Source organism: Camelus dromedarius, chromosome 10, assembly GCF_036321535.1.
Source record: "Camelus dromedarius isolate mCamDro1 chromosome 10, mCamDro1.pat, whole genome shotgun sequence".
Taxonomy (NCBI): domain Eukaryota; kingdom Metazoa; phylum Chordata; class Mammalia; order Artiodactyla; family Camelidae; genus Camelus; species Camelus dromedarius.
The window spans coordinates 72,088,168-72,114,524 of NC_087445.1; the positions used below are offsets into that span (position 1 = coordinate 72,088,168).

The window sequence follows — 26,357 nt, forward strand, 5'->3', positions numbered from 1 at the left end:
CTTCCTTCTCTCTTCCACCCCCACTGCCGAGATCTAACCCAGCCAGTCTGAGGAATGTGCATTTTAACAAACTGCCAAGGCCTTGTGAGGCCTCCCTTTGAGAACCGGGGCCAGAGCCGAGATGGGGCCCTCCCCACCTGGACACCCCCATCCCCGCCCTGGCCCAGGGCGATCCTGGTCTGAGGATGCGCTCTGCTCCCACACGTGGCCCTGTGCTCTAATCTCTGCTTCCCATAAGCTGCTTGTCCTTTAAGTAGCCCTGGGAGGCAGCAACTTGGAGCAGGCTGGCCCAGACCCCTGACCACTCCTCCAGCTGGACTCTGGCCTCCTAACTCCCTCTATGTGGCACCTCAGGAAACTCCACCCCACTCAGACCTGACAGGGCTGAGTGGGTCCATCTGTGCAGGGGTGGAGGACTTGCAGGGAAGAGCTCCAGGGAAGGTTCATGTCTCTGGGTGGGGAGTTGGCTCTCTATGGGGAGTCCCATCCTTTCCAGCCCCTCCTGCAGTTTCCATGGCAACTACTGTTGCTATGGTTATTTCTGGGTGAGGAACTGGCAGGGGGGAAAAAGGGTAGACCCCAGGCCCCCATGCCCACCCCAGCCTCTGTGAGAACAGATGTCCTACCTCCACAGCCCTGGGGGATCCCAAATACTAGGGGGTCACGCCCGCAAAAGAGTCAGTGAGTAAAGGATGGGAGAGGCAGAGACAGGAAGTCCTCCACTACCACCCCCACCCCTCGCCACCCAGTTAATCACCTCCCCCTCTGCGCTGCCTGGTGCACCTCCGTTCCAGCACGTGTCACACTGCATTGCATTATCTGTTTACTTGTCTGTCTCTCCCACCATACTGTGAGCTCCTGGGGTGGGAATTGTCTGACTCATCCTCTCCCATCCCCAGGGCCCAACACAGGGCCTGGTACAGAGCAGCTGCTCCCAAACATGTCTTAGACTGAATTTAATTGAATTACATAAAAAGCCAAGTCTGGCTTCTCAGGTTTAGGGACAGCAGAGTTTGATGGGGAAGTTCCCAGGTTCTGGGGTCCAACAGAGACTGGGTTTGAGTCCCAGCTCTGCCATTCCTAACTAGATGAATATGGATAAGTCACTTCACCTCTCTGAGCCTCAGCTGCCTCATCTGTAAAATGATCATTTCCATAGGAGAGCACTTTTTGAGGACTTAGGGGTTCAGTCCGTATTTATTAAGGACCTCTCATGTGCTAAGCCTTGTTCTGGGCCTTGGGATACAGTGGCAGATGGAAAGATAGAAACCCTGCCCGTCTGAAGCTCAGTCTTGCAAAAATGAGAAGCATTTGCTTGGCACCTAAAAACAATGGATAAATGCAGGATTTATCATCCTTCTCCTTTCCCATAAAGCAGCTGACTCTTCCCCCTTATCGTCTGCTCTCCCCAGAGTGGGGCAGGGTGGGGACAGGGGATGGAAGAGGCCTTCCCAGAGCCCCAAGAGAAGGCCTTGAACCCAGAAGCCTGTGCCTACTCTGTTGTCCCCTGGACCCTCTGCCCCAAACCTGAGGTACTGGAAGATTTATGAGTCCGGGTCAGGCTCTGGGCTGGGGCAGGGGACCCGGGTTTATGCTCTGGCTCTGTCCTAGCCCTGTAGAATCTTGAGTGTATCCTTTCCCCTTCCTGGGCCTCCATGTGCCTCTCCATGAATGAGGTGGCTGGCCAGATCTCTATAGTCCCTTAGGATCTAGCCAGCTTTCCTGAGTCCTGGGGATCCCATGACTGTGATCCCAACAGCCTGATCCCTGGAGAGGACTCCACCCTCATTCTTGTGCTGGCCTGGGTGGGGCTGGGGGTGGGTGGAGAGACGAGAAGAGCTGACAGGACAGAGGGAAGTGGAACCCTCAAGAGTTAGCCGAAAGGACTGCTGAGGTTGACATTGGCACAAACAGATGTCTGAGATATAGACATCAGGGCAGGAGGTAACTTTGGGACCCCTCAGTCTAGTCCTTCAAAAGGAGCTGGGTCTGCAGAGAGCTAAAGGGCAGGAAGTTTTCACCAGAAAGTCAAACAGATCTGTGCCCAGAGTCTGGTAGACACTGGCCACACAACCTGAATGTCTCTGAGCCTCAACTTTCTCATCTGTAAAATGGGGATGATAACAGCACCTTCCTCATGAGTCTATTGTGTAGAGTCCATGAGACATTGCCCACAAAAAGCTGGGCAGGCAGTACGCCCTTAAGAAGCATGAGTTCTTTTCCGTGCCTCCTCCTTCCCCCATCCCCCATCCCCCTTCATCCTCAACCCCAGCCAAATGGAGCCCTGGGAAAGGGAAGTGAGATGCTGCCCTTCCCCGCAGCGGAAGGGAAGGGAGGAGGTGCATCTCCATTTCCTTGGCATCCACTCTGTGACCATTGGACACTTGGACATGTAGGGTGGGGCACCTCATGGGTCATTTTCTCCTAGGCTGGGTGGCAGTGGCTGGGTTGGGGCAAGGACTTCCTGTTGGCTCAGAACCAACACAGGGCAGACGTGAGAGAGGTCTGGGGATCGTTGGTCTTGTCTCTGGGCAGTTCAGATGCCCAAATTCTGTGATCCAGGGGGCTTGGTGGTGGTCTTTTCCACCTTTCTCAGCTGCCCTCTCCTCTTAGTGACCTGAAGCCCTTGGGCTAAGATGTGGTGGGGCACTTTGGGGGAGCTTTGGGGCACCCAGTGGCAGGACAGGTGCCCCTGGAACAGAAGGAACTTCCTCAGACCTTGACCCTCCTCTCACCCCCAACTCACTACAGAGACTTCCTGCCCCGGGGATCTGGTATTGTCACTCGACGCCCCCTGGTCTTGCAGCTGGTCAATGCCACCACAGGTATGAGCTTCCCCTCTTCGGGCCTCCGTCCCCATCTGGACAGAAGGGATAAAAATGCATAAAGGAGAGGTGGCATTGTTGTGCGGGAGGGAAAAGGAGGCAGTATTGGGTGGAGTGTTGTGGGAGGGGTCTTTTTCCAGTGGGAGATGGGACCCAGGTGGGTTCTGGGCTGTGATGCTTACTCCCCGCCACCCACCCCACTTCTGGGGAAGAATATGCTGAGTTCCTGCACTGCAAGGGGAAGAAATTCACCGACTTCGAGGAGGTGCGCCTGGAAATCGAGGCTGAGACCGACCGGGTCACCGGCACCAACAAGGGCATCTCTCCAGTGCCCATCAACCTCCGAGTCTACTCACCACACGGTAAGGAGGCCTGGCCCCGCCCCCGGCCTCCCGGCTCCCTCGCTGAGCCCCGCCCCCTAGCTGGCGCCTCCGTCCACCCTGGCCACGCCTCTAACGGGCCTTAGCCTTAGCCCTTCGCGTTTCCCTAACCCCACCCACCTACGGCCACGCTCCCAAGCAGATCCCCTCTAAGCCCGGCCCTGTTCCTTAATCCGCCCGCCCACGGCCACGCCCCTCGCCTTGAGCCCGCCCTCTCACCGCCCTGTCCAGTGCTGAACCTGACCCTAGTGGACCTGCCCGGAATGACCAAGGTCCCGGTGGGGGACCAACCTCCTGACATCGAGTTCCAGATCCGGGACATGCTTATGCAGTTTGTCACCAAGGAGAACTGCCTCATCCTAGCCGTATCCCCGGCCAACTCAGACCTGGCCAACTCCGATGCCCTCAAGGTCGCCAAGGAGGTGGACCCCCAGGGTAGGTTCCCACAGGCAGCCGATGCACAAGGCCCTGGGGGTCTTTTCACAGTGTAAGGGAGAGGGTCTAAGCTAATAGCGATGGAATCAGATATTTAACTTTAAAAATCATTTTGGCTACTGTGGAGAATGAATGAGTGAGAGGAGAGCAGAGGCAGGCAAGTGGGTCAGGGAAGGAGTGATCTGGGAGATGGCGGGAGCGGGATGGGATTGTGAGTGCCTGTGTCAGGGCAAGTGCAGAAGTAGACAACCCTCTCCTGCCACTCTCCAGGTCAGCGCACCATTGGAGTCATCACCAAGCTGGACCTGATGGACGAGGGCACAGATGCCCGCGATGTTCTGGAGAACAAGCTGCTCCCGCTGCGCAGAGGTAGGCAGGCCACGCCCCTGCCCCTCCCCTTCATCCCCGCCCCCTGCAAGGCTGGTTGCCCCTGAACTCCACCCCATCCACAGGCTACATTGGGGTGGTGAACCGGAGCCAGAAGGACATAGATGGCAAGAAAGACATCACAGCTGCCTTGGCTGCTGAGCGCAAGTTCTTCCTCTCCCACCCTTCCTACCGCCACTTGGCTGACCGCATGGGCACGCCCTACCTGCAGAAGGTCCTCAACCAGGTAGGCGCTCAGGCCAGAATGAGGCCTGGGGAAACCAGCATGAGAACAGAATCATTGAAGTGTGTTTTATGAGGGTTGTCCATTGTCCCACAGCGAGGTAGCTCCAGAGGTTTGCTGATCTTTCCCTGTCTGGGGCCAGGGAGGGGAGCCCCGGAATCCCCCAGGATGGAGAGAAGCCCAAGACCTTCTGTGAGGGTGGCATTGACAAGGGCTTGAGGGCCAGGTTTGGGGTGTACTCAGCTGAAGACGTTGGTTCCTTTTGAAATGAGGAGAGGTTGATCTGGGGTTGGGTGCTCCCAGGGGCTCCCCTAGCTGTTTCTCCATCTGGAATGGGGCTTCCAGAATTACTGAAGTGTTTGCACGGGTGTGTGTGTGTGTGTATGTGTTGACAGGAGGGAGGCAGTGTGTCATGGAATAAAACTGGGGTCTCTGGATGACACACCTGGGTTCCAATCCCAGCTTTGTCACTCACCCACTGAGAATCTCCGGCTCTCTGAGCCTCTATTTCTGCATCTGTGAAATAGTAGTAATGGTGATAAGACCAGTTTCTTAGGGTCACTGTGCAGTTAAGGGAGATACTGTGTGTGGGGACCTAACCAGAGTGAGCCCCAGAACTTGAGAATTACCTTAAGGGAGGCTTTAAACCCGGAGGGCACAGGGGCAGACCTCTAGCCATCAGTGCTCCTGATTCATTTCATTTGGCTCTTGCGGTGTCTAAAAATATTAAATTAATCAAAACCAGGTAATTTCAAATAAAAATCTAGATTTCTGGCTTCTATTGAAAATTGAGTTATTGACTCATTAATTCAATTAATATACCTCTGTGAGCACCTACCATGTGCCAGGTCCTGCCCTCAGGCCGCTTTCATTCTGATGGCCAGGGTAGCTGTAGGCAGGGCTGTGACTGCCCTCTCTAGCTCAGCACCTTACCATGTCCACAAGGCCCCCAGACATCCTGGTCCCTGCCTGGTCCTGCGGGCATTCTGGGTTTGTGACCATGGCCTTAACCCTTTCCTCACCCCCACCCCCAGCAACTGACAAACCACATCCGGGACACACTGCCTGGGCTGCGGAACAAGCTTCAGAGCCAGCTGCTGTCCATTGAGAAAGAGGTGGAAGAGTACAAGAACTTCCGCCCTGATGACCCAGCGCGCAAGACCAAGGCCCTGCTGCAGTGAGGCCCTCCCCACCTCCTGACTCCCCATCATGGAGCTGACCCCTCCCCTAGCGACCCAGCATAGGGCTGTCCCAGGGCCACCTCCACTGGGCTGCTACTGCCCCCTCAGGTCATACCACTCTCCCCCCAGGATGGTCCAGCAGTTCGCTGTAGACTTTGAGAAGCGCATTGAAGGCTCAGGGGACCAGATCGACACCTATGAACTGTCAGGGGGAGCCCGCATCAACCGGATCTTCCATGAACGCTTCCCCTTTGAGCTGGTCAAGGTAGGCAGGCTCCCCAGGGGCAGGAGGGCCCAGGACCACCTATCTAGGACTCTCTCATGCGTACGTTTGCTGACCCTACCAGAGGCCCTGGGAGGGGGGTGGGCCCTGTCTTGACCTCCCAGGTAGCAGCCCTCTTGCTGCTGACCAGCCATCTCTTGCTCTCCTCCACAGATGGAGTTTGATGAGAAGGAACTCCGAAGGGAGATCAGCTATGCCATCAAGAATATCCATGGCATTAGGCATGTATTGGGACCGGGGAGGGGAGCTGAACCCTGGAAGGCAGAAGGGGTCTAGCACAGAGGCAGAGGGAGTGATGAAGTGAGCCTCCTTCAGGAGGGACCAAGAGTCCTAGTCTCCAATTTCCTCAACCCTGACTTTCTGGCTCCCAGCTTGGACAGGCTCTGGCTAGAGGAGGTGGATGGGAGGCCTGGGCCACCCCCCTCCCTGGCCTGCTGCCCTCCTTTGCTTGTCCCTGGGGGCAGGTCCTGGAGGCTGAACCAGCAGGGCAGAGCCCAGGACAACAGGTAGCTTGGGAAGAACCCTCTAGGCTAGGGCCATCTGCCCATCCCCAGGGTGAGACAACTCCCCCAGCCCTGTCCAGTGCAAAGCTGCGCAAACCACTGGGTAGGGCCTGGGTGAGAGCATCTAGATGTTGGTCTGTGAACCTTTTATGGTGGGATGAGGCCTTTTAACCCTCCAGACCCTCCCATAGTCCCATTAGCCCAAAGTTGGCCACATTCCACCCCACTTCCATCCTTCTAGCCGACCCCAAGGCCTGTGGAACAGGAAGGAAGACTGGGAAAGATTGTTCCTTAAAAGCGTAACACCCCCCACCTCATTCAGGGACCCAGATCTACACTGTTCATTCAACAAGGAAATTTAAAGCACCTGATTTGTGCCAAGCAGTGAACAAGACCAGAATGTCACTGCTTTCATGCAGGTTCAAGACCAAGGTTTGGCATAGAATTTACAGACTGCACTGAGCAAGGCACAGAAAAAAAAAAATCTCTCCTAGTCTTAAAATAAAATGCTTTATTCCCAGAAAGGCTCTTAGAGAGAACCCAGTCCGACAGCTTTCAAACCAATTTCTAGCCATAGAACCTTTTTATGAAGAGAATCTTAAGAGGAAGCAAGATACACAACAGTTATAAGCAGACCTTGTCTTGCCCTAAAAAGCGCTGGTTGAAAAGTCTTTCGTTTGAATCCCTCCCACTCATTTTACAGACGGGGAGACTGAAGCCCAGAGAGGGGTAGGGGGAGGACCCTGGGGGCAAAGCTCAGGGGGTCGGGGCGGGGCCCTGGCCTGGTGCTCCTACCCGGAGCTGGCCTGTGACACCGTGCCCTTCTCCCGCTCCGGGCGTTCAGAACGGGGCTCTTTACCCCAGACATGGCCTTTGAGACCATTGTGAAAAAGCAGGTGAAGAAGATCCGAGAACCGTGTCTCAAGTGTGTGGACATGGTTATCTCGGAGCTAATCAGCACCGTTAGACAGTGCACCAAGAAGGTAACCCCTGCCCCGCCCTGCTCTGCTGCCAGGTGCTCCCTCCCCACCTCCCCCACTGCCTCCTCGGTAGCATGTTCAGACCTCAGCGGGGTGGGGGAGGCAGGCCACCACAGACCAGGAGAGGGGGACTCTCTGAGGGGGCCTCGCCCAGCCCCTGGGGCCCAGGCCTGGGGACCAAGGGATTAGACACTGGAAAGACAGGTATAATGGTGGCTATTTGCTCTGAGAGCCCACCAAGCACTCCCCCAGCTCAGAGAGAGGAGGCCCGGAGGGGACCCTGAGCCCCTTCCCTGCCCTCAGAGGTGGGGTCATCTTTCGGGGCTCCAGGGAGGGGTCTTGGGGAAGCCTTGGCCCTGGGGACAGATGAGGTACAAGACCTTCTCTGGTGCTGCTCTAGGGGCCTGGATGGCCAGAGGGATTCAGAGGACCCAGAGCAGGTACCCTGACTCCTCACTGTCCTTCATATTCCCCATTCTCACCCCACCCTCACTTAGGACCCTCACTCAGGACCCTCACCCAGGACCCTCCGTGTCCCTTCCATCCACATTCGGCCTGCCAGGGACAGAGCCCTCTTCCATCTGCTGTGTCATCTGAGCCTCACAGAACCACTCAAGGAGGGCAGGGCCAGGCAGGGAGGATGGCACCCATTTCACAGCAAGAACACTGAGGCTTAGGAGGTCAAGCGACTTGCCCAAGGTCATATGAGCTAGGAGGTGGCAGAGCTGTCACTTGAAGCCAAGGCTTTGGACTCCAAGTCCAGTTCTTGTTTGATTCCACACCTCAGCCTCCCTTCCTTTCCCCTCCCCACTGCTGCCCCGGCCCCTCTCTATCACCATCTCCACTCTTTCTGTCTTTCCTCTTCTCTCTCTGTCTTTCCAAACTGATCTCCTCCAGACTTCTTTGGAGGAGAGGCAAAGGATTCCCCTTGAGGAGAAAGGGAAGGGCAGGAGAAGAGCAGGGAGCTGGAGAGTGGTGATCAGGCAGCTACACTGCAACTCCAGGAGGCATCATCTGCACTGTAGTCTATGTAAATGGAGCCCCCTGGAGTTGTGCAGTGCACAGCCTGGGCAGCTGGATACAACAACTTTGGTGGAGGTAGGGAATGGTGCTGGGCTTTGGAGTCTAGATGAAGTGAATACAGGAGATGCTGGGAAACATACAATTGAATAGAATGTGGGTGGATGGGGTCCTGGCCTGGATCAGCACCTCAACAGGACCTGAGGCTATGACAGAGATGGCATAGGAAAAGAGAGAGGGCAGGCTAAGTGTAGCTGAAGAGTTGGGGGGTGGGGTGTCAAGCCCTGGGGAGAGAATATGAAGTCAGTAAGGGCCCTTGGATGGGGCAGGGCCTTGTTCCCTCAGACCCCCCCCAACCCTCAGAGCCCTTGGGTGGGGTACTTGGCAGCACCTGGAGGTGTCAATCCAGGTGGTGGCAGGAGGGCCAAGTTCCACGCTCACATTGTCTTCTCTCTCTCTTTCTCTGTGTCGGTGTCTCTCTTCCCTCGTGCCCGTGCCATCCTCCATCCCGGACCCTGGCCCTGCTTGGCTTTCACTCCCCTTCTCCTTGCCCTACCGCCCTACCGCCCCGGCTGCTCCTCCTCCTGTCCCCTCCTCCTCCCCGGGTGCAGGACGGGCCTCTTCACACCTGACCTCGCTTTTGAAGCCACAGTGAAAAAGCAGGTGCAGAAGCTTAAAGAGCCCAGTATCAAGTGTGTGGATATGGTAGTCAGTGAGCTCACAGCCACCATCAGAAAGTGTAGCGAAAAGGTATGATGGCCGCCTGGGAGGGGCTGGGCCTGGCCGTCTCTTGCTCATGGCCAGGGCCTCCCGTGGGCAGAACCAGCTGCTGAGCAACTGGCAGCCTCTCAGCCACCCATGTGGACCCAGATGCTCAGGCTGGCCCAGGTGTCTCTTGGCCCTGAGGTCTCGTGCCAGCCTATAACCCTGGGTCTACTTGTACTTATAATTCCTTCAGGCCCCTATCCCTGCCGGAAGATTTTGCTCTAACCCAAGCATCCTCAGTGGCCCCTTTGACCATGACGATGATAAGGAGATGGCCACTGTTTACTGAGCACCTACTGTGTGCCAAGCACTAGGTTAAGTGCTTGCCCTTATTATCTGATTTAATCCTTTAACCGCCCTAAGAAGTACATAATATTAGCCCCATTTTACAGATGACAAAACCAAGTCTCAGAAAAGAAAAGCAGGGTGGGATTCAGATTTAGGGAGGCCAAGGGAAGAGATGTGGGATCAAGGCCTCCTGGGGTGGGGGAGCTATCCCAGTCCCTCGAAACCAATTTGCCTAAAAGCATATTGGATTACTCACTTGGCTGTAATCCATACATGTTTGACAGGGTCAGCCTCTTTTGAGTTGTCTGTGACCTTTTGGATGCCTTTTTCCTATTTGTCTATTTTGGGGCATTTGGGGGACTTTTAGCCAGATCATCTGAAGCAGTTCTTCCCCGGAGACTGCATGAGCCCAGACTCACCTGTATTTGAAAAAGTTCCCTATGCTGGGAGGTGGGGGCACATCTACCTTAATTTCATGTTCCAAATAAGTATCACAGTTTTCGTGGCTCATACACAATTAGTCCCGTGCACGCCTTTCACAATCCTCTTTCATTTTTTTTGCTCACTTTTGTGCCAAATAGGGGTAGGTTAAGCAAATTAGCATCCACTCAGTGCCTGGTCCAGATGGAATCACATCTGGGCTGGACTCTCCATTGCATAGTAAATATCGTGACATCTAATTCACGGTCCCACTGCATCGTGAATACTAAGTCACACAATCTTACTTTTGTTAGCTAAAAACGATGGAGTTTATTGTAAGCTGCCTCAAATCCCTTTACAAAAGAAGACAAAATATAACAATTTTTTTAATCTGGATTTTTGTTATGAAAGTAATACATTCTCAATTAAAGAAAATTTGGGAAATGCCCAAGAATAAAAAAGAGGCAATAACCCTCCTTTTCCAGACAGCCATATTGAGATTTTTGTACGTTTCTTACAAATACACTTCTTTTTTAAAAAATAAAATCATCAGTATTGATTTTGTTCTGATCACTCATGATTTATAAAAATATTCAAATAGCACAGAGAAAGCAAAAGTCCCTGTAACCCCACAACTCTAGAGATAAGGGCAGCTAGCAGCACACACTTCCTAATTACAACTATACATCAGTTTTAACCTCAGTGGGATCACACTAACCACACTGACCTCTGAACTCTTCCTTTTAACTGAAGTGAGAAGTGTGCAGTGGAATCCTCGTACATAGCTACATAAAGATGATGCCCTCGAACAGCTGAATTACATTCCACTGTAGAACTGTGACATGATTTATATATTCAGTATCCTATTGACAGACATTTAGGTTGTTTCAACCTTTTTTTTTTCCTTTTACAAACAGTACCGCAGTAAACAGCCTTATAAATGTATTTGTAGTACTTATCTTGTTGTTTCTTTAGGATAACTTTCTAAGATAGAATTGCCTAGTCAGTGGATGTGAGCATTCAGTTTTGGTAACTTCACCAATTTACTCCTCCAAAGAATTTTTTCTGTACAGAGGTTTATTGACTTTGTTAAATAGTCACACTGTGAATATATTCGTATCCTGCTTTTTCACTTAACCACATAAGTTTTGGGGGATATTATTACGTAGTCTACAGAAGGATTTTTAATAATTGCATAAATTCTATGGAATTACCAAGGTATACTTAACTTAACCATTTTCCTATTGGTGAACATTGAAACTGTCTCTAGATTTTCAATATTGTAAATGACCTGGTGGGAGGGGAGGGTGTAGCTCAATTGGTAGAGTGCTTGCTTAGCATATATGAGGTCCTGGGTTCAACCCCCCCAGTGCCTCCATTAAAAAGAAACAAATAAACCTAATTACCTCCCTCCCCCTACAAAAAAAAACCTCTAAAAATAAAAAATAAATAACCTGGCAATAAACATCCTTGTACGTAAAGAATTTTACTTTTCTTTCTCTAAGACTATTTTAAATTAGGATAAATTCCTAGAAGACTGATTACTAGATATAAACTTTTAAAAACTGTGGAGCACTTTGCCGAATTGCATTCCAAAAAACAGTAATTAGTGTAAAGGGCAGTATCTTGGAAACAACCCAGATGTCCATCAAGAGGGGATTGATTATATAAAGTATCACACAGGTGATGAAAAACTATAGTTGTTAAAAGGGCGAGGGATATTTATTTCCATTTATGTGTCCCTCCACAATGTACTGTGGTAAAAAAAAAAACAAAACAGGTTTTGGAAAAGAATGTATAGAATTTGGGGGGAAATAATTTATATAAATGATAAATATATATAATGTATATAATATAATATAACATAACAATATATAAATGATAAAATTCCAAAGGCACAGTTGCTCACCATCATTTTAAGAAGGCAAAGAACACAAACATTTTTTTCGTTTCTACTTCACAGTCATTAGTCATGTTCAGACTTCTTACAGTGAGTTGGTAGATTTTTGTGAGCAGGAAAATTGATCAACAAAAACTTTAGAAAGGAAGCTTTTCAATTATTTCTTTTAAAAAATTTGCCTTTTGATTAATGCATAGTAATTTTTTCTTTACATGGTAAAATTCACCCGTCTTCATCTTTATCAGTTTTCCTCCCCAAGTCTTCTCAATTTAGCAAGCCACTCCTGCTAATTATGCCTAGCCCTTCTGGGATCCAAAGATGAACTCTGGAGTTTAATGTCAAGCACAGGGTGTGCTGCTCAATCCTCTCAACAACCCTAAGAGAGAAAGTGCTGTTATTACCCCCATTTCACACATGGAGAAACTGAAGCTCAGAGAGGTCCAGTCACTTTTCCAAGGAGAGTCAGCAGGGCAGGGGGCTGGCTTTGAACCCAGGGCCTGCGTTCCTGACCGCTAAACCCTGGGCTCCAGGCTGACTGTCCCACTGAGCCAAGAACTGAGAGAGGAAAGTTCCATTTCAAAAAACTGGCTAAAAGTCCTGGAAATGCTCAGATGCAGCCAGAACGGAAAAAGATGCTCAAAGGGAACAGAACTTCTCGAAGGGGCTGAGGCTGCCCTATCACGTGGAAAACTTGACAAATGTAAGATCCAGGCGGTTCGAAGGAGAACTGGTCATGCTCTTTGGCAAATTGCTCCCTCCTCCTTCCTCCTTGCTCCCCCTCACTCTGGGGGTGGGGGTGCCGGGCGAGCACTTGGGACCATCTCAGAGGAGGTCTTCTGGTGGCGATGACTCAGTCCTGACTCTGCTGTAACCCAGACACTGTGAGGAGGAGTGAGAGCCCATCTTTGAGCCTCATGGGGCAGCAGTGTCCACTGGGCCCCTCCAGCCAGCATTTGTTTTTAAGCCCCTGATCCCAGGCTGCCTTGTCTCCCAGGTCCCCTGTGCTTGGCCACATCAGCCACACCCTTGGCACAGCCATGGGATGGTCAGGGGGAGGAGGGAGGGATGTGGCATCTCTCAAGCCTGCCTCTCCTGGGCCGGCATCCAGGGCGCTGCTTTCTTCCCCACCCTCCTGCCTCTTCCGATGCCCCCCACCCCATCTCCTTGGCCTTCATCTTACACTCAGAATCATGACCTGTGACCCAGGCATGCTAACCTCCAGCTCTTTTCCCACATAGGGGGATCCACCTGAGGGGCCTGACCCAGGAACGGGAAGAGGGACAAGTTGTGGGTCTAGCTTTGCCTGGCCTGGTCCCCATCGTGGTAGAGGGCGGGGCAGCAAGCCTGGAGGTAGACTCCCACCATCTGCAGCTGAGTGAGCCCCCATCTCCCAGGAGTTGCTGGTTCATGAGCCAGAGGCAGAGGAGTCCATGTCCACTCACCCTGGCAAGGAGGGCAAAAACATCCATCCTTCATTCATTCCCTCATTCCTCCAACATGCCGTCTTTGAGCACTGGTGGTGTGACCAGCCCTGCCCCTGCCTTAAGGGCAATTACAATCCAGTTTGGTGAGGAAAGGTGGGGGTGAGGGGGGCACATGAAGGCAGGCCCCTAATCCGGACCTCAGGAGGTCCCGACAGGCCTTCTGGAAGAGGTGACATTCAACAGAGTCTTGAAGGAGGAGTCAACCTAGGCTTTGCCCAGAGCCTGGCTGAGCTGAGGGCAGAGTTCACATGCTTAGGGGTAAGGGTTTGGAGCAACTTCCCCCTTGTCTTCAGTTGATGAAAACAGGGGGGAAACAGGTGCAGCTGAGCTCCTACCCGGGAGCAGTGCGGTAGAGACAGACTGGCTGGCTGGCCAGCTCAGAGCCAGGCAGATGTGGCTGGGGGTGATGGTGCCAGGCCAGGGCATGCAAAGGGAGGCAAAACTGGTGGATTCTACCAAGAGGGCCTGGGGCCTACCCATGCCCCTGCAGGGTACTGCTCATGCTGCTGGCACCCCCACCCCACTCTGCATGCCCCACCCCCACCCCCTCGCATGCCTGTGCCTCCTGCATGTCCTTTGTGTGACTGCTGGTTTTCCCCTATGCCCCACCCCCAGCTCTGACAAAGATCATTGCCTGTCCCCAGCCTGACTCAGGAGGCCAACTGGCACCTTGGGCCCTACCCTCCCCAGATTCTCCCTGGATAGTACTCTGTAGGCTGTTATCTGCCTGATTCCCCCACCTAACTGTGCTTCCAATCCATTGAGAAGGCAAAGGGTAGCCCTGAGGATCAGTGAAAGATTTGGGAGCTAAGGGTGCCCCAAACAAAGGCTTCTATCATAAGGTCTGTTTCCAAGATGGCTGCCACCAAGATGGCGGCCAAGGACCAGGCTGATTCCCAAGGCGTTTGTGCGCCTGGCAACTGCCCTCCCCCACGAAATTGCCCAGGTAGGCTAGTGAAGAGGGCCTGCAACCAGGAAGACCCTTGAATTGCCGTTTGGAATCCACACTTGGGGGAAGGGGTGGCCGTGGCTTGGTGCCATCAGCTTCCAGGGACCCTAGGTGTCTCTTCCTCGCGTCTCAAGCATCCCGCGTGTGCCTCCGACCCCACGCCCTGCATCCCTGGACTCTGGTGGGGTTTGGATGCTCCCTGCCTGTGCTCCCTGTGTACGTGGCTTTCTTCCCTCCCACCCTTCCCCAGCTCCAGCAGTACCCTCGGCTGCGGGAGGAGATGGAGCGCATCGTGACCACTCACATCCGAGAGCGCGAGGGTCGCACCAAGGAGCAGGTGAGCCCACAGCAGCTCCCCTTCTCCCCTTGCCTTTCACTCCTGTCCCTGGGCTCACCTCCTTCTTCCCATTTTGTCTATTCTGTCGCAGTCTCCCTTATACTTTCTCTCTTCATGTTAACTTTCTGCCTTTCTCTCTTTTTTATTGTGAGAAAATATATAGCACATAAATTTTACTCTTTTAATCATTTTAAAGTGTGCAGTTCAGTGGTATTAAGTACATTCATGTTGCTGTGCAACCATCACCACCATCCATCTCCAGAACTTTTTCATCTTCCTAGAATGAAACTCTGTTCCCATTAAACAGTCACTCCCATTCCCCCCTCCCCCCAGCCACTGTCAACCACCATTCTACTTTCTGTCTCTATGAATTTGACAACTCTAGGGACCTCATGTAAGTGGAAGTATACAGTGCTTGTTATGTGGCTTCCTTCACTTAGCATAATGTCCTCAAGGTTCATCTATGTTGTAGCATGTGTCAGAATTTCTTTCCTTTTTCAGACTGAGTAATATTCCATTGTATGGATATACCACATTTTATTTATCCATTTTCCCCCTTTTGGCTATTGTGAATAATCCTGCTATGAATATGGATGCAAAAATATCTTGTTGAGACCTTGCTTTCAATTATTTGAGGTATATTCCCAGAAATGGAATTGCTGGATCATACAGCAATTCTGTTTAATTTTGGGGGGCATGGCCATACTGTTTCCCACAGCAGCTGCTGCATTTGACAATCCCACCATCTGTTTCTCAGCTTTCTGGCAGTCTATCCTCTGGTCATCTCTCTTTGGGCCTTTTTATTTGCTGTTTTTCTGGGTCACCAGACACCCCTTGTGTGCACCCGCTTCCTGATAGTTATTTATCAAATACTCATTCATTCATTCAATCACAACATAGTCACTGAATGCTGCCTCTGAGTTGGGCAGAGCAGAGGTGAGCAGGCTCCCTCATGTCTGCACACACTCACAGAGCTCACAGGCAGTTCCTCTTTCCTTGTCCATCTCCCTGTCATCCTTCTGTCTATATTTACCTCTGGCTCCCAATTCCCAGCCTCCATCCTCATACACCCTTTCTCCACAATGGTGCTGTCCCCAGTCACTCATATTTTTCTTGCTGAGGTTGTGTTTTTAAATCCTCATTGGTTTCTTTTTAATTACAAAAGTGATACATACTCAACAAAATATTCAATGTGGAAGTCATTAAATTACAAGTAAATGTTCCTCCATTCTCTCTCCCCTGCCCCCAGTCTCCCACAGAATAACCATTATTAAAAGTTTGGTATGTCCCCTTCCAGACTTTTTTCCCAGGCACATATAGATTCCAGATTACCTCTAAGTCCTAAGGAAACACAATCCTGCTGTGTGTCTTGCCTTTTTCTCTAAAGATAATGGTAGCTAACATCTGTTGAGCACCCATTACATGTCAGACACCTGACCTTCCTCGTCTCATTCTGTCTTCCCCACTCCCAGGAGGCAGAAACACTTCATTTGTGGAACTTTAGGCTCAGTGAGGACAGGCTCACAGGAAGCAGCAGGGCCTGGGTCTGAACCCGACAGTGTATGTCAAGAATGTCACTCCCATGCAGCGACTCAGTTACAAATTCCATCACTCTTATTTGCAAAGGACTTTTTCCCTTGCCAGAACCTAGAAATCATCCTTATTCTTTTGAACAGCTGTAAAATGCTGGGTTGTATAGAGGATACCATAACCTATTTCACCTTCTGCTGGCCACTGGCTTGTTCCCAGTTTTTCTCTGCTACAAACCACACCAGACTAAACACCCTGGTACATATATCTTCGCTGACTTGTTGAGCTTCTCTGTGAGATATAGTTCTAGAAGTGAATATATGCATTTTAATGTTGTCAAATATTGCCAAACTGCCCTCCATCAAGGTGATACTAATTTACGCTTCCACCAAGAGTATATGAGAGAATTTGTCTTCCCACAAGTGCGCCCACACTGGTCATTACTAGTATTTATTGTTAATTTGATAGGTTAAAAAGGGTCTTGTTTTAACTTACATTTCTCTATTAATGAGAGGGAGCATTTTTTTGAGGTATCCATAGTTATATGCATTTCTTCCATGGATTACCCATTCATGTTCTTTGACAATTCTGTGTTTCTTCTCTTTCACTTATTGATTTACAGGAACTCTTTATTTATTATGGATACTATTATGGATACATTTATTATGGATTATAGATTTACTTACTATGGATTCTGTATGTGCTGCAAGTATGCTTCTCCCAGCTTTTCATGCATTTTAAAACTTTGTGGTATCTTTCCCACTTGCCCGCTGACCTGTGTATCCTTGAAGGTCATGCTCCTCATCGATATTGAGCTGGCTTACATGAATACCAACCATGAGGACTTCATAGGCTTTGCCAAGTGAGTGCTTCCTGGTCAGAGAAGGTGACAACTCTTGTGACTGTGTGTGCGTGTGTGTGTGCGCGCACGTGTGTGTGTAGGACCCAGGTCTGCTGGGTTAAGCCTCTGGGTTTGGTGCCCATTGAGCAGTGGCAATGAAGTTGGGCCTCTTGAGAGGAGTTCGAGACTTTTCTTTCTCTCCTCATTAGTGCTCAGCAAAGGAGCAACCAGATGAACAAGAAGAAGGCTTCTGGGAACCAGGTGAGTGAACCCCAGTGACCCAGCCCGAGGGATGGAGGGTACCAGATGGACGCCGAGCTCTAAGAGCCCCTCCCCCATGGGGAAGGGTCCCGCACGGGCCAGGGAGCCTGTCAGATGCCAGCCACAAGCCTCCCATTCTGCCTCAGTAACCCTCTCTCCTCTCTCCCGATGCTTCTCGTGGTTGCTATGGTTACCTCTTTGCAGGATGAGATTCTGGTGAGTACCAGGACTGGGGTTCTTGGTTTGTGTAGTGTTGGGGAGGAGGGGACCCATTTGTAGTGTGGATATGCAGGGGTCACGAGGGCGTACTTTTTGGCTTGAGCTGCTTGCGCACACCAGCACATGGGTGTGCACACATGCTCTTGGGCCAGAGGCAAGGCTTAGCCACACGCAGAGTCCCACCCTAATCTCCCCATGAGTGTGCGTGTGCTAAGCATCAGCTTCACCCAGAGGTAGACCATGTGGGTTGGGGTGGGTGAAAATGCCTGGCAGGGGGCTGGCACTGAGTAGGTGCTCTTTAAATATCTTTTGGATGATTGGATGGATGGATGGTTGGATGGATGAGAAAGAAACATGTTTTTAAGCTGGCATCTCTATCAGAATGTTGAATAAAGAGATGAATGAAATGTCAAGAGACAGGTGCCTCCTCACCTGCTCTGTCCTTCAGCTCGCTGCTGAAACATCACTTCTCAACCCTACTTGTACCACCAGCCATAGAGTCTGAGCTTTTCTGGAGGCCGTCATTTTTTTTGTGATAATCTAGGGGTTTGTTTGATTACTAGTATCATATTTGTTTCTCTCCTGAACTCTACAAGGGTCTGTCTTGTTCACCAGTAAAGCCTCAGCCCCCATGGCAGTGCCTGGCACACAGTAGCTGCTCAATAGAATGAAGGAGTTAATGAATACAGTATCCCAGGACAGTTCGGTCCAGCAAACACTCACTGGTGCCTACACTGTGCTGGTCCCTGGACAGGATTCAGACTCTAACCCTGGAGGCCTGGGCTTGTGGTCAGGACCCAGGCAAGGTGGGAGTTGGGGGAACAGAAAGTCCCTGGTTCCAGGGCTCTGGAAGGGGGCTTTGGATGAGCAGGAAGTGGGGCACAGGTTGGAGTGGCTGAGGAAGGACAAAGGCTGCGAGTCAGGGCAGGAGCAGGGTGGAGAGGTCTGTTGGTCAGATCAGGGAGATGGAGGGCCAGGGTGTGACATTCAGACTCAATTCCAAAGACAGTAACGAAACACTGAGGGGATCCTCAGACCAGGACAGGGTAGGAGAGAGAGAGGTCATGGGGCGCCTGGCTATTGTGTCCCTGTTATTGGCTCAGGACAGTCCCAGGGACAGCTGCTTCCTGCTGTGAAAAGTAACTTTGCCTGTTCCTCTGGGCTTTCCCGGGAAGAGAGGTCTGGGGAATTTGTGCTTAGCCCCTTCCCCCATCCCCACTCCCTACCACCCTACCGCTGTCTGGGGCCTGGGAGCAAAGATTCTTAGAACTCCACTACCTAGCATTCATGGATTCATGCCACAAATATTTATTGATCACTTACTGTCTGTGAGCACATTGCCAGATGCTAGGATACACCAGTGAGGGAGAGAACCACAATTTAGCAAGACAGGCTGACATCAGCAGGTAAACACACACACACACACACACACACACACACACACACACACACACACACACACTTAAAATTACAGACATCGTCATAGAAGAAAACTTAAGGGAGGGATAAAAGATTATAGTAGGGGTCCTAATTTATACTGGGGGCCCAGAGAGAGCCTGCCTGAGAATGTGACTTCTGAGCCCATACCCAAAGAATGAGTAGGATTTGCCAAGCAAACAGGAGGCAGTGCTTTCTAGGCAGAGTCAACAGGAGCATGTGCAAAGTCCCTGAGGTCAGAAACAAGTCTTTGAATAAATTGACTCTTCAGCTGAAAAGATACTCAGAGTTGTCTTGCCCAGTTGGCCACCTAAACTCTGCTTGCACACATTTTAGCAAATTTTGCACACATTTTGCACACATTTAGGAGCTCTTCCCCTACCAAAGCCACCAGTCCCCTTCTTGGATGGCTCTGACTGTGAGAAGGCTTTTTATCCTGAGCTGACCTCTGCCTTCCTTTGTCGTCCACTCTGTTCACTTGTGTTTCAAACCTGGGCAGGTCTGGCCCCCACCCCCATCGACCCAGCCAGGCCTCCAAGAGCTGGGGGAGGGGTGGGCTTCTGAGTGTCTCTCTTGGCCTACCCCATCCTCCCCAGAAATCCTGGCCTCTGCCCACTGACCTCCTTCCCCCTCACCCTCCAGGTCATCCGGAAAGGCTGGCTGACCATCAACAATATCGGCATCATGAAGGGGGGCTCCAAGGAGTATTGGTTTGTGCTGACTGCTGAGAATCTGTCCTGGTACAAGGATGATGAGGTAAGTAAAAGGCCGCTGGTCATCAAGGGGTTTGGCTGGTGGCCAAAGTCAGGCTCAGACCGGACCATGGCCTTGGAGTGGACTGGACCACTCAACAGGGGTATTTTAAAGTCCCATCAAAGACCTTGGATGGATGTGGGAGGTAAGGACCAGAGGCAGGCAATCCTGGGGGCTCCTCCAGGCTGGATGGAGAAGATGGCTTGGCTGGGCTGGGGAGCTTGGGGCTGAGTGCCCTGGAGAGGGTGGGCAGGGGTGCTGGGCCCCACTCCCTGACCCCACCAACTCTGCAGCCTTCCTGTTTTCCTGCTCCAGGGCGTGCCTCCTCCTCCATGGCCCCCACAGACCCATGACACACAGGAGTCCAGCTGCCAGACACCCTGTTAACCCCTGCACCCCAGTCCCCTGGACCCCAGCAGTCCGAGGGAGATGCCCAGGGCGCCTCCGGCCTGCAGGGCCAGGAGTGATGAGGCCTCGCAGAGGCCCCACGGCAAACCCCTCCCTGCCCCCCAGGGCACATGGAACCCCGGCCACCTCCCTCCCCTGCTGTTGGTCTCCTTTAAGAACATGTCTGTTTGGCTTCCACATCTGGATTCCAGAGGTGACCAGAGAGAGCAGGGAGGGCTGGTGGGGGGTGGGGGGGTTTGTGGTAATGAACTCCAGCTGGCCAAGCAGTGGGGGAAGGGACCCCCTTCTTCATGAAGGGGCTGTTGGAGAAGAGGGTGCTCTCAACAGGGCAGCGGAGCTTGGGGTGATAGACTGTGATTTTGGTCTCCAGGCCCCCTCCTTGATCCCTGCCCCCTCCAAGTCGCCCCACGCAGGGCCCCCTCCCCACCTTGGGCGGGGCCCTCTGTCATCACTGTCAGGGGCGCCAAGCCATCTGGACCTCATTACCCCAACCCTGGCCTCTCCCAGAGCACAGGGGCCCCTGGAAGGGGTGGGGTGTGAGGTGGCGCTGGGGTGTGGGGGTTGCTTCTTGCTCTGCCGCCCAGGCAGGCTCCCTAGATGAGCGCACGGACCAGGGGTGCCAACTGCTGGCCCCACAACTCCTGATGCTCCAGTGTTGAGATTCCTTACACAGGGCCAGCGGACAGTGTGACCTGGGGCTGTGGGCCAGCGACTGGCTACTCTGGTGGGGAGGAGGGAGAATATTTGAGAGGGGCCCCCATCCTTGTGTTTGGGGGGCTTCTTTTCTAAGCTTTGTGTGTACCTTTGAGTTGAGTCATGTGTGGAAGTCGGCACTGAGTGTATGTTGGGTGTGGGAGTAGGTGTGGGCAGTGAGTGCTGGGAAGAGGGGATGTATGAGACTTGTGGACATGGTATGTGGGTGTTTTATAGGAGAGGGTTTGGGGGATAAGCCTCTGGGCTTGTTTGGTATATGTGGGTCTGCATGTGTGTGGGGGCAGACCATGTGTGCCTGACTCTAGTGTGTGTGCCTGTGTTTGGTGTGTTTGTGTAGGTGTGTGTGTGTGGTGAGTGGGCTTGAGGAGGGAGGGGCCTCATGTGGAATATTTGAGAATATGTATTGTATTGGGGGTGTAAGGATGGGAGAGGGCCAGTGTTCCATTGTAAGTGGGTGTGTGTGTGCATGCACTTGTGATGTGTGTGTGCTCGGGACATGGATGTGTGATTTGAAGTCTGAATGTGGAAATGTATGTTCCTGAGTTGCAAGGGTGTTCATGCTGAGGTGAGGTTGCATATATGTGTTGGAAGTGAATGGATGTTTTGCACTAAAACAGCTGGGGAGATGGAGGTGGTCCAGGCTCGGGGGAGGGTGATCTGTCTCCCTTCTCCACCCATCCACCAGCCATCTGGTCTTTGGGACTTGGGTGGCTCTCTGGGCAGCGAGGCGGCCGCCCACATCCCCAGCCCTCTCTGACCCCCCCATCTTCTCAGTCTTCCTCCACCACCCATCAGCACCCCCACCCTGTCCCACAGCAGGGTGGCACCCCCATCCCTCTGTGCCACCTCCCAGCCCACCCTTTGCCCCCCCCCAGCCCCCTGTCCCCGCTCCAGGCTCCGGTTCTGGGATGGCGAGTGGGGGTCAGTCCAGCTCTCCAGCGGCGGCGCCGAGGGTCTAACCCAGCCCAGCCTAACCAATGTGCAGACTACTGTACAATTTGGGAGTCCTGAACAGATAGTCTAAACACTGGGTAGACGGAGTGGAGGTGTCCTCTGATCCATCCAGGCAGCAGTGTCTGTTCGGCGGGCGAGAGCTTCAGCCCCATGTCCTGGAGATGCGAGGCCCCCAGCCCAGCCCAGCCAGCCCGGGGTCCCCTCTCTGCTCTGATCCCCTTCTGCCTCCTTTGACGTGGCAGGGGTGAGCCGGAGCTGTGGCTGGGAAGGAGGGGCCTGGGGAGGGGGCCGGCCGGCAGGAAGAAGGAGGCTGCTCCTACCTAGTGTCCAACCCCAGAGCGCAGGGCGGGTGGCGGCGGGGCCTCCCTCGAATGCTTCCAGATGTTCCCTAGCCGCGTGTGCAACTTCCTCCTCTCCTCCCCCAGCCGCCCTCTGGGGCTCCCGGCCACCCGCCTGGCATAAAGAGGGCTTTATGTGGCTGGACGGGCCAGGCGGGTGTGGGGGACAGAGGGAGGTGGGCAGGATGACGCCAGGGCAAGGAGCAGGGTCCTCCTCAACCCAGCCCCCTACCCGAAATCCTGGGCGAGGCTTATGTCCAAGCTCTGAGTCCTCCGACACCCACACAGACCTCCCCCACCCCGCCCCCGGGCATGGGCCCTGTCGTGTTTGTTGGGCTAGTGGGGTACAGGCAGCAGAAACACACCCCCTCCTCCCAGAGCCCCATCCTGGGGTGCCTCTTCCAAAGATCCCTGAGCTTCTTCCCTTGGACAGTACAGGCTACAGGCGCATGTCGGCCCACACCAGGCCTACACACATGTGCATGTAGGTCTGGCCCTCCCCCGCCTATCCACAGATACACATAACCCCTCCCAGATGATACAGATAAACCAAACATATTCAGCCCATTATGCAAACTATATGCACGTAAATATGTGCACCCACAGCACGTGTCCAAAAGGCACATTCGTGCAAACATAGACATTTACAATCGCCACATACACTTGCATAAGTGTGTAGACATACAAAGATGCTCACACGCACACACAGCCAGGCTGGCACCTCCTCAGGCATACTTGTGCACACGCAGGAACACATGGGCGCACACACAGTGGTGAGAGGACACAGGCTTAGGCATGTACGTGTTTGCACAAACACACAACCACACACGTTGCACACACAGACTCACCATCTCCAGGCTTGTGCTGTGTGCCTGATTGCTAACACATGGGCGGCTGTGGGGAGTGGGCTGAGCCAGCCCTTTGAAGCTGCTGGACTGGGTGGCCCCCCTTCCCTGTCTCTCCAGTCAGGAAATGAAGTCAGAGGCTTATCCAAAGCAGGCCCCATCAGCCAGGCCAGGGGTGAGGGAGGCTGAGTGCGGGGTCCCTGGCTTGCATCCAGGGTTTGCTTGGGCGGGATGTGGGAGCCAGGCTGAGCTTTGCAGCCTCCCCGGGCTCCTAGGCTCTGGCATGGATGCAGAGATGGTGGGAATACCTTGAGTGCCGACAGGAGCCGAGGCGCCCGGCAGGCCCAGGGCTCCATGGCCAGGCTTTCATCAGACAGCACCTGTGCGTGGCAGAGAACAATGCCAACCTCACCCATCACTCTGACCTCTCCCCACAGGAGAAGGAGAAGAAATACATGCTGTCCGTGGACAACTTGAAGCTGCGGGACGTGGAGAAGGGCTTCATGTCAAGCAAGCACATCTTTGCCCTCTTCAACACGGAGCAGAGGTGGTTGCCGGCCCCCACCAGGGCCGTGGGGAGTAGAGATGGGCCCACAGATCCAGAAGGGACAGGGACCTGCCCCAAGCCCTGCAGCAAGTCATGCATTCGTCAAATATTTGTTGAGTTTCTACTCTGTACTAGACTTCATGTCAAGATCTCCCTTTCCTCTGCCCCTCTCCCTTCCCCCTCCCCCTCCCTGCCTCCTTCCCTCCTTCCCTCCTGTCCTTCTACAATCTCTTGGTTAGCACCTGCCCTGTATGAGATACTGGTCCCCTTCTCCTGTTGTTCAGTGTCCAGAGGGGCCAGTGGCAGTACACCTCCCAACCCAGGGCTGACTCTTGTGGACTTTCTCCTACTTGGAGATGAGGGGTCAATATAGCTGCCATCAGGGGAAAGCCTGGGAGGGGGCCAGTGGGGGCTGAGCTCCCAGCTAGGGACTGGATTGTCATGGGTACCCCTTTTATAAGGGCCCAATCCCTTTCTAATAGAGCATTTCACTGCTCATTTCCCTGAATCCTCACAATGACCCTAGGAGGTAGGAATTATAATTAACCCATCTTCCAGGTGGGAAAACTGAGGCTTGGAGAGAGGAAGCGACTTGCCACAGCTGGGACATGAGAAAGCCAGGACTGGCCCCCCAGGCATGATGACCCTGGTCCACACATGCCCCATCTCCCCTCACTATCTGCCTCATCTTGCAGGAATGTCTACAAGGATTATCGGCAGCTGGAACTGGCCTGTGAGACACAGGAGGAGGTGGATAGCTGGAAGGCCTCCTTCCTGAGGGCTGGCGTGTACCCTGAGCGTGTTGGGGTGAGTGGCAAGGGAGTAGGGGAAAGATGCTTAAAATAGGGGGTCCTGGGGGCCATCCTTAGTGATGCCAAGTCATTTCATATTTTCAAGCTCTTTTTGGGCTCAGAAATAGCAGGGATCCTCCCCCTACCTTCCCTGGAGTGGGATCAGAGTTAAGCTTCCTCCCTTCTCCAGTGCAGTTTTACCTGACCCTTTCTCTGCCACAGATGGCATTTCTGGCATCCCTTTCATATGATGGTGGTTTCTTGTGACTGCCTTCACTTTTCTCCCCTCTTTCACTGTGACAATGTCTAGAGTTACCTTATAGTTGGGTGCTGTGCCCTGGGTTCACTCAGTCTCTCCTATTTTCCTCTGTGTGTGTCTACTTCGGCTGGGCTCGCTGGTGGCGGTGGCGGTGGCAATGCTGGTGTGGTGACCTCTATGGCTTTGGTGTGGCCCTCTCAGGACAAAGAGAAAGTGAGTGCGCCCTTCCCTCACCTTCTGCCAGGCATCTGGCTGGCGCCAGATCTGGCTAGGTCTTTAGAATCAGGAAGGGACCTTGGAGATATCCTTTCCTAATTTGTGGATTGGGAAAACTAAGGAGAATTCTAGGCACTAGAGTCAGAGCCAAGATCAGGCTGAATGAAGGTCTGGGATCCTGAGAGGCACTGGGGTGGGCAGAGCCCAGAGACCCAGAGCTACAGGGGAGCTGGTATCTTTGTATTAAGGCCAGTTGCTTCTCTCTGTGCCTCAGTGTTCAAGGCACCCTTGAAGGGGCTGGAACCCTGGGGATGCCTGATACCTGACTTTGAGGGCCCAGCCACCCTGATGCCCTCCGTTCTTAATGGCAGGCCAGTGAGACCGAGGAGAACGGCTCAGACAACTTCATGCACTCCATGGACCCACAGCTGGAGCGGCAGGTGGAGACCATCCGGAACTTGGTGGACTCATACATGGCCATCGTCAACAAGACTGTGCGGGATCTCATGCCTAAGACCATCATGCACCTCATGATCAACAATGTGGGTGCACCACCACGTGGTGGGGCGGGTGCTCTTGTGGGACCAGAGAGGTGGGTAGCGAGATTAGCCTGGGGTGGGCATAGGCTAGCCCCTTGAGACAGGTCTGGGGAGGGAGGCACGGGTTCACACCAGAGCTATCCAGTAGAAATACAATGTGAGCTTTGTATGTTATTTTGTCGATTCACATGCCCAAGTTGTTCCAAACATGCTTAAATGTTTTTCAGAAGAGGCTAGAAATCTGCCTTTTTAAAGAACTCCCAAATCATGTTTTGAATTACACCCCTCACAGAACAACTTCCACCTGTGGCTTATTGAAGAAACATGGCCCAAGGGGAAATAGAATTGTGCTGGAATCCTAACTTTGTCATAAATTCCCTGTGTGACTCTGAGCAAATGAACTACCCTCTCTGAGCCTCTGTTTTCTTATATGTAAAATATGGACAAAAATATAATTGAGGATTAAATGAATATAAAGTGCATAAAAACACAGTGCCTGGCATGTGGTAGATGCTCAATGTTATGTAAATAATGAATAAATGAGACACAGGCCTATGGCATTAAAAAACCTCAGCATCTCACCATGAATGTTCCAGAGCCTAGGCCAGGTAACATCTGGGGATTTTAAGAACATACCCCGCCCCCTCCACACAGAGACTCACATTTCACTCAGTTCAGGAACACATTCACACCTGTTACTCTAGGGCTCAGAAAATTTTAAACTGTTGCCTTCCTTATTTTGGTCCAATGGAGCAAAGTCCTTGGAAAGGGCTAACTACCCCCATTTTACAAACAGACAAAAAAGCTGAGTAACCAGGTGTCTTGGTTGCATGATAGGCCCTGAGTGTCCTTCCAAATCTGTGACCTTGAACAGTTCACCTTTCTTCTCTGGACCATCTGAGAAAGGGCAAGAGGGGAGGCGTGGGAGCGAGTGAGATCTCCGAGTTTAGGCGGTGGCAGATCCCCATCCCCGAGTTCCCAGTCCTAGTAGGACCCGGCCAGGCTGGCAAATTGGTACAGGCATCAGATACCAGCCCTCTCCTTTCTGCCCGCCTGCAGACCAAGGAATTCATCTTCTCGGAACTGCTGGCCAACCTGTACTCGTGTGGGGACCAGAACACACTGATGGAGGAGTCGGCCGAGCAGGCGCAGCGGCGCGACGAGATGCTGCGCATGTACCACGCACTGAAGGAGGCACTCAGCATCATCGGCGACATCAACACGACCACTGTCAGCACGCCCATGCCCCCGCCCGTGGACGACTCTTGGCTGCAGGTGCAGAGCGTACCGGCCGGACGCAGGTACCAGGGCCGGCTCCCACGGCCCCAAAGCCCCCCAGCCCGGG

The 26,357-nt window shown here is 52.7% G+C and overlaps 1 protein-coding gene across 15 annotated transcripts in view; it reads left to right on the top strand.

Annotated features, from left to right (window-relative positions):
* The window catches only part of DNM1 (dynamin 1), a 41,822-nt gene that overhangs the window by 10,600 nt on the left and 4,865 nt on the right, over nt 1-26,357 (top strand). For 5 of the 15 annotated variants that reach the window (XM_031450601.2, XM_031450605.2, XM_031450597.2 and 2 more), the window contains exons 2-20: nt 2,752-2,825; nt 3,038-3,187; nt 3,437-3,640; nt 3,911-4,009; nt 4,093-4,253; nt 5,285-5,427; nt 5,561-5,696; nt 5,868-5,935; nt 7,062-7,200; nt 14,274-14,360; nt 16,682-16,752; nt 16,941-16,992; nt 17,197-17,208; nt 19,291-19,404; nt 23,098-23,207; nt 23,903-24,014; nt 24,459-24,470; nt 24,845-25,015; nt 26,072-26,313. In XM_031450601.2, the coding sequence (XP_031306461.1) occupies nt 2,752-2,825; nt 3,038-3,187; nt 3,437-3,640; nt 3,911-4,009; nt 4,093-4,253; nt 5,285-5,427; nt 5,561-5,696; nt 5,868-5,935; nt 7,062-7,200; nt 14,274-14,360; nt 16,682-16,752; nt 16,941-16,992; nt 17,197-17,208; nt 19,291-19,404; nt 23,098-23,207; nt 23,903-24,014; nt 24,459-24,470; nt 24,845-25,015; nt 26,072-26,313 (2,157 nt within the window). Of the gene's footprint in view, nt 1-2,751; nt 2,826-3,037; nt 3,188-3,436; nt 3,641-3,910; nt 4,010-4,092; nt 4,254-5,284; nt 5,428-5,560; nt 5,697-5,867; nt 5,936-7,061; nt 7,201-8,828; nt 8,968-14,273; nt 14,361-16,681; nt 16,753-16,940; nt 16,993-17,196; nt 17,209-19,290; nt 19,405-23,097; nt 23,208-23,902; nt 24,015-24,458; nt 24,471-24,844; nt 25,016-26,071; nt 26,314-26,357 lie in introns of all 15 variants that reach the window. The other 10 variants (XR_004136393.2, XR_004136394.2, XR_004136398.2 and 7 more) reach the window with 5 other exon arrangements.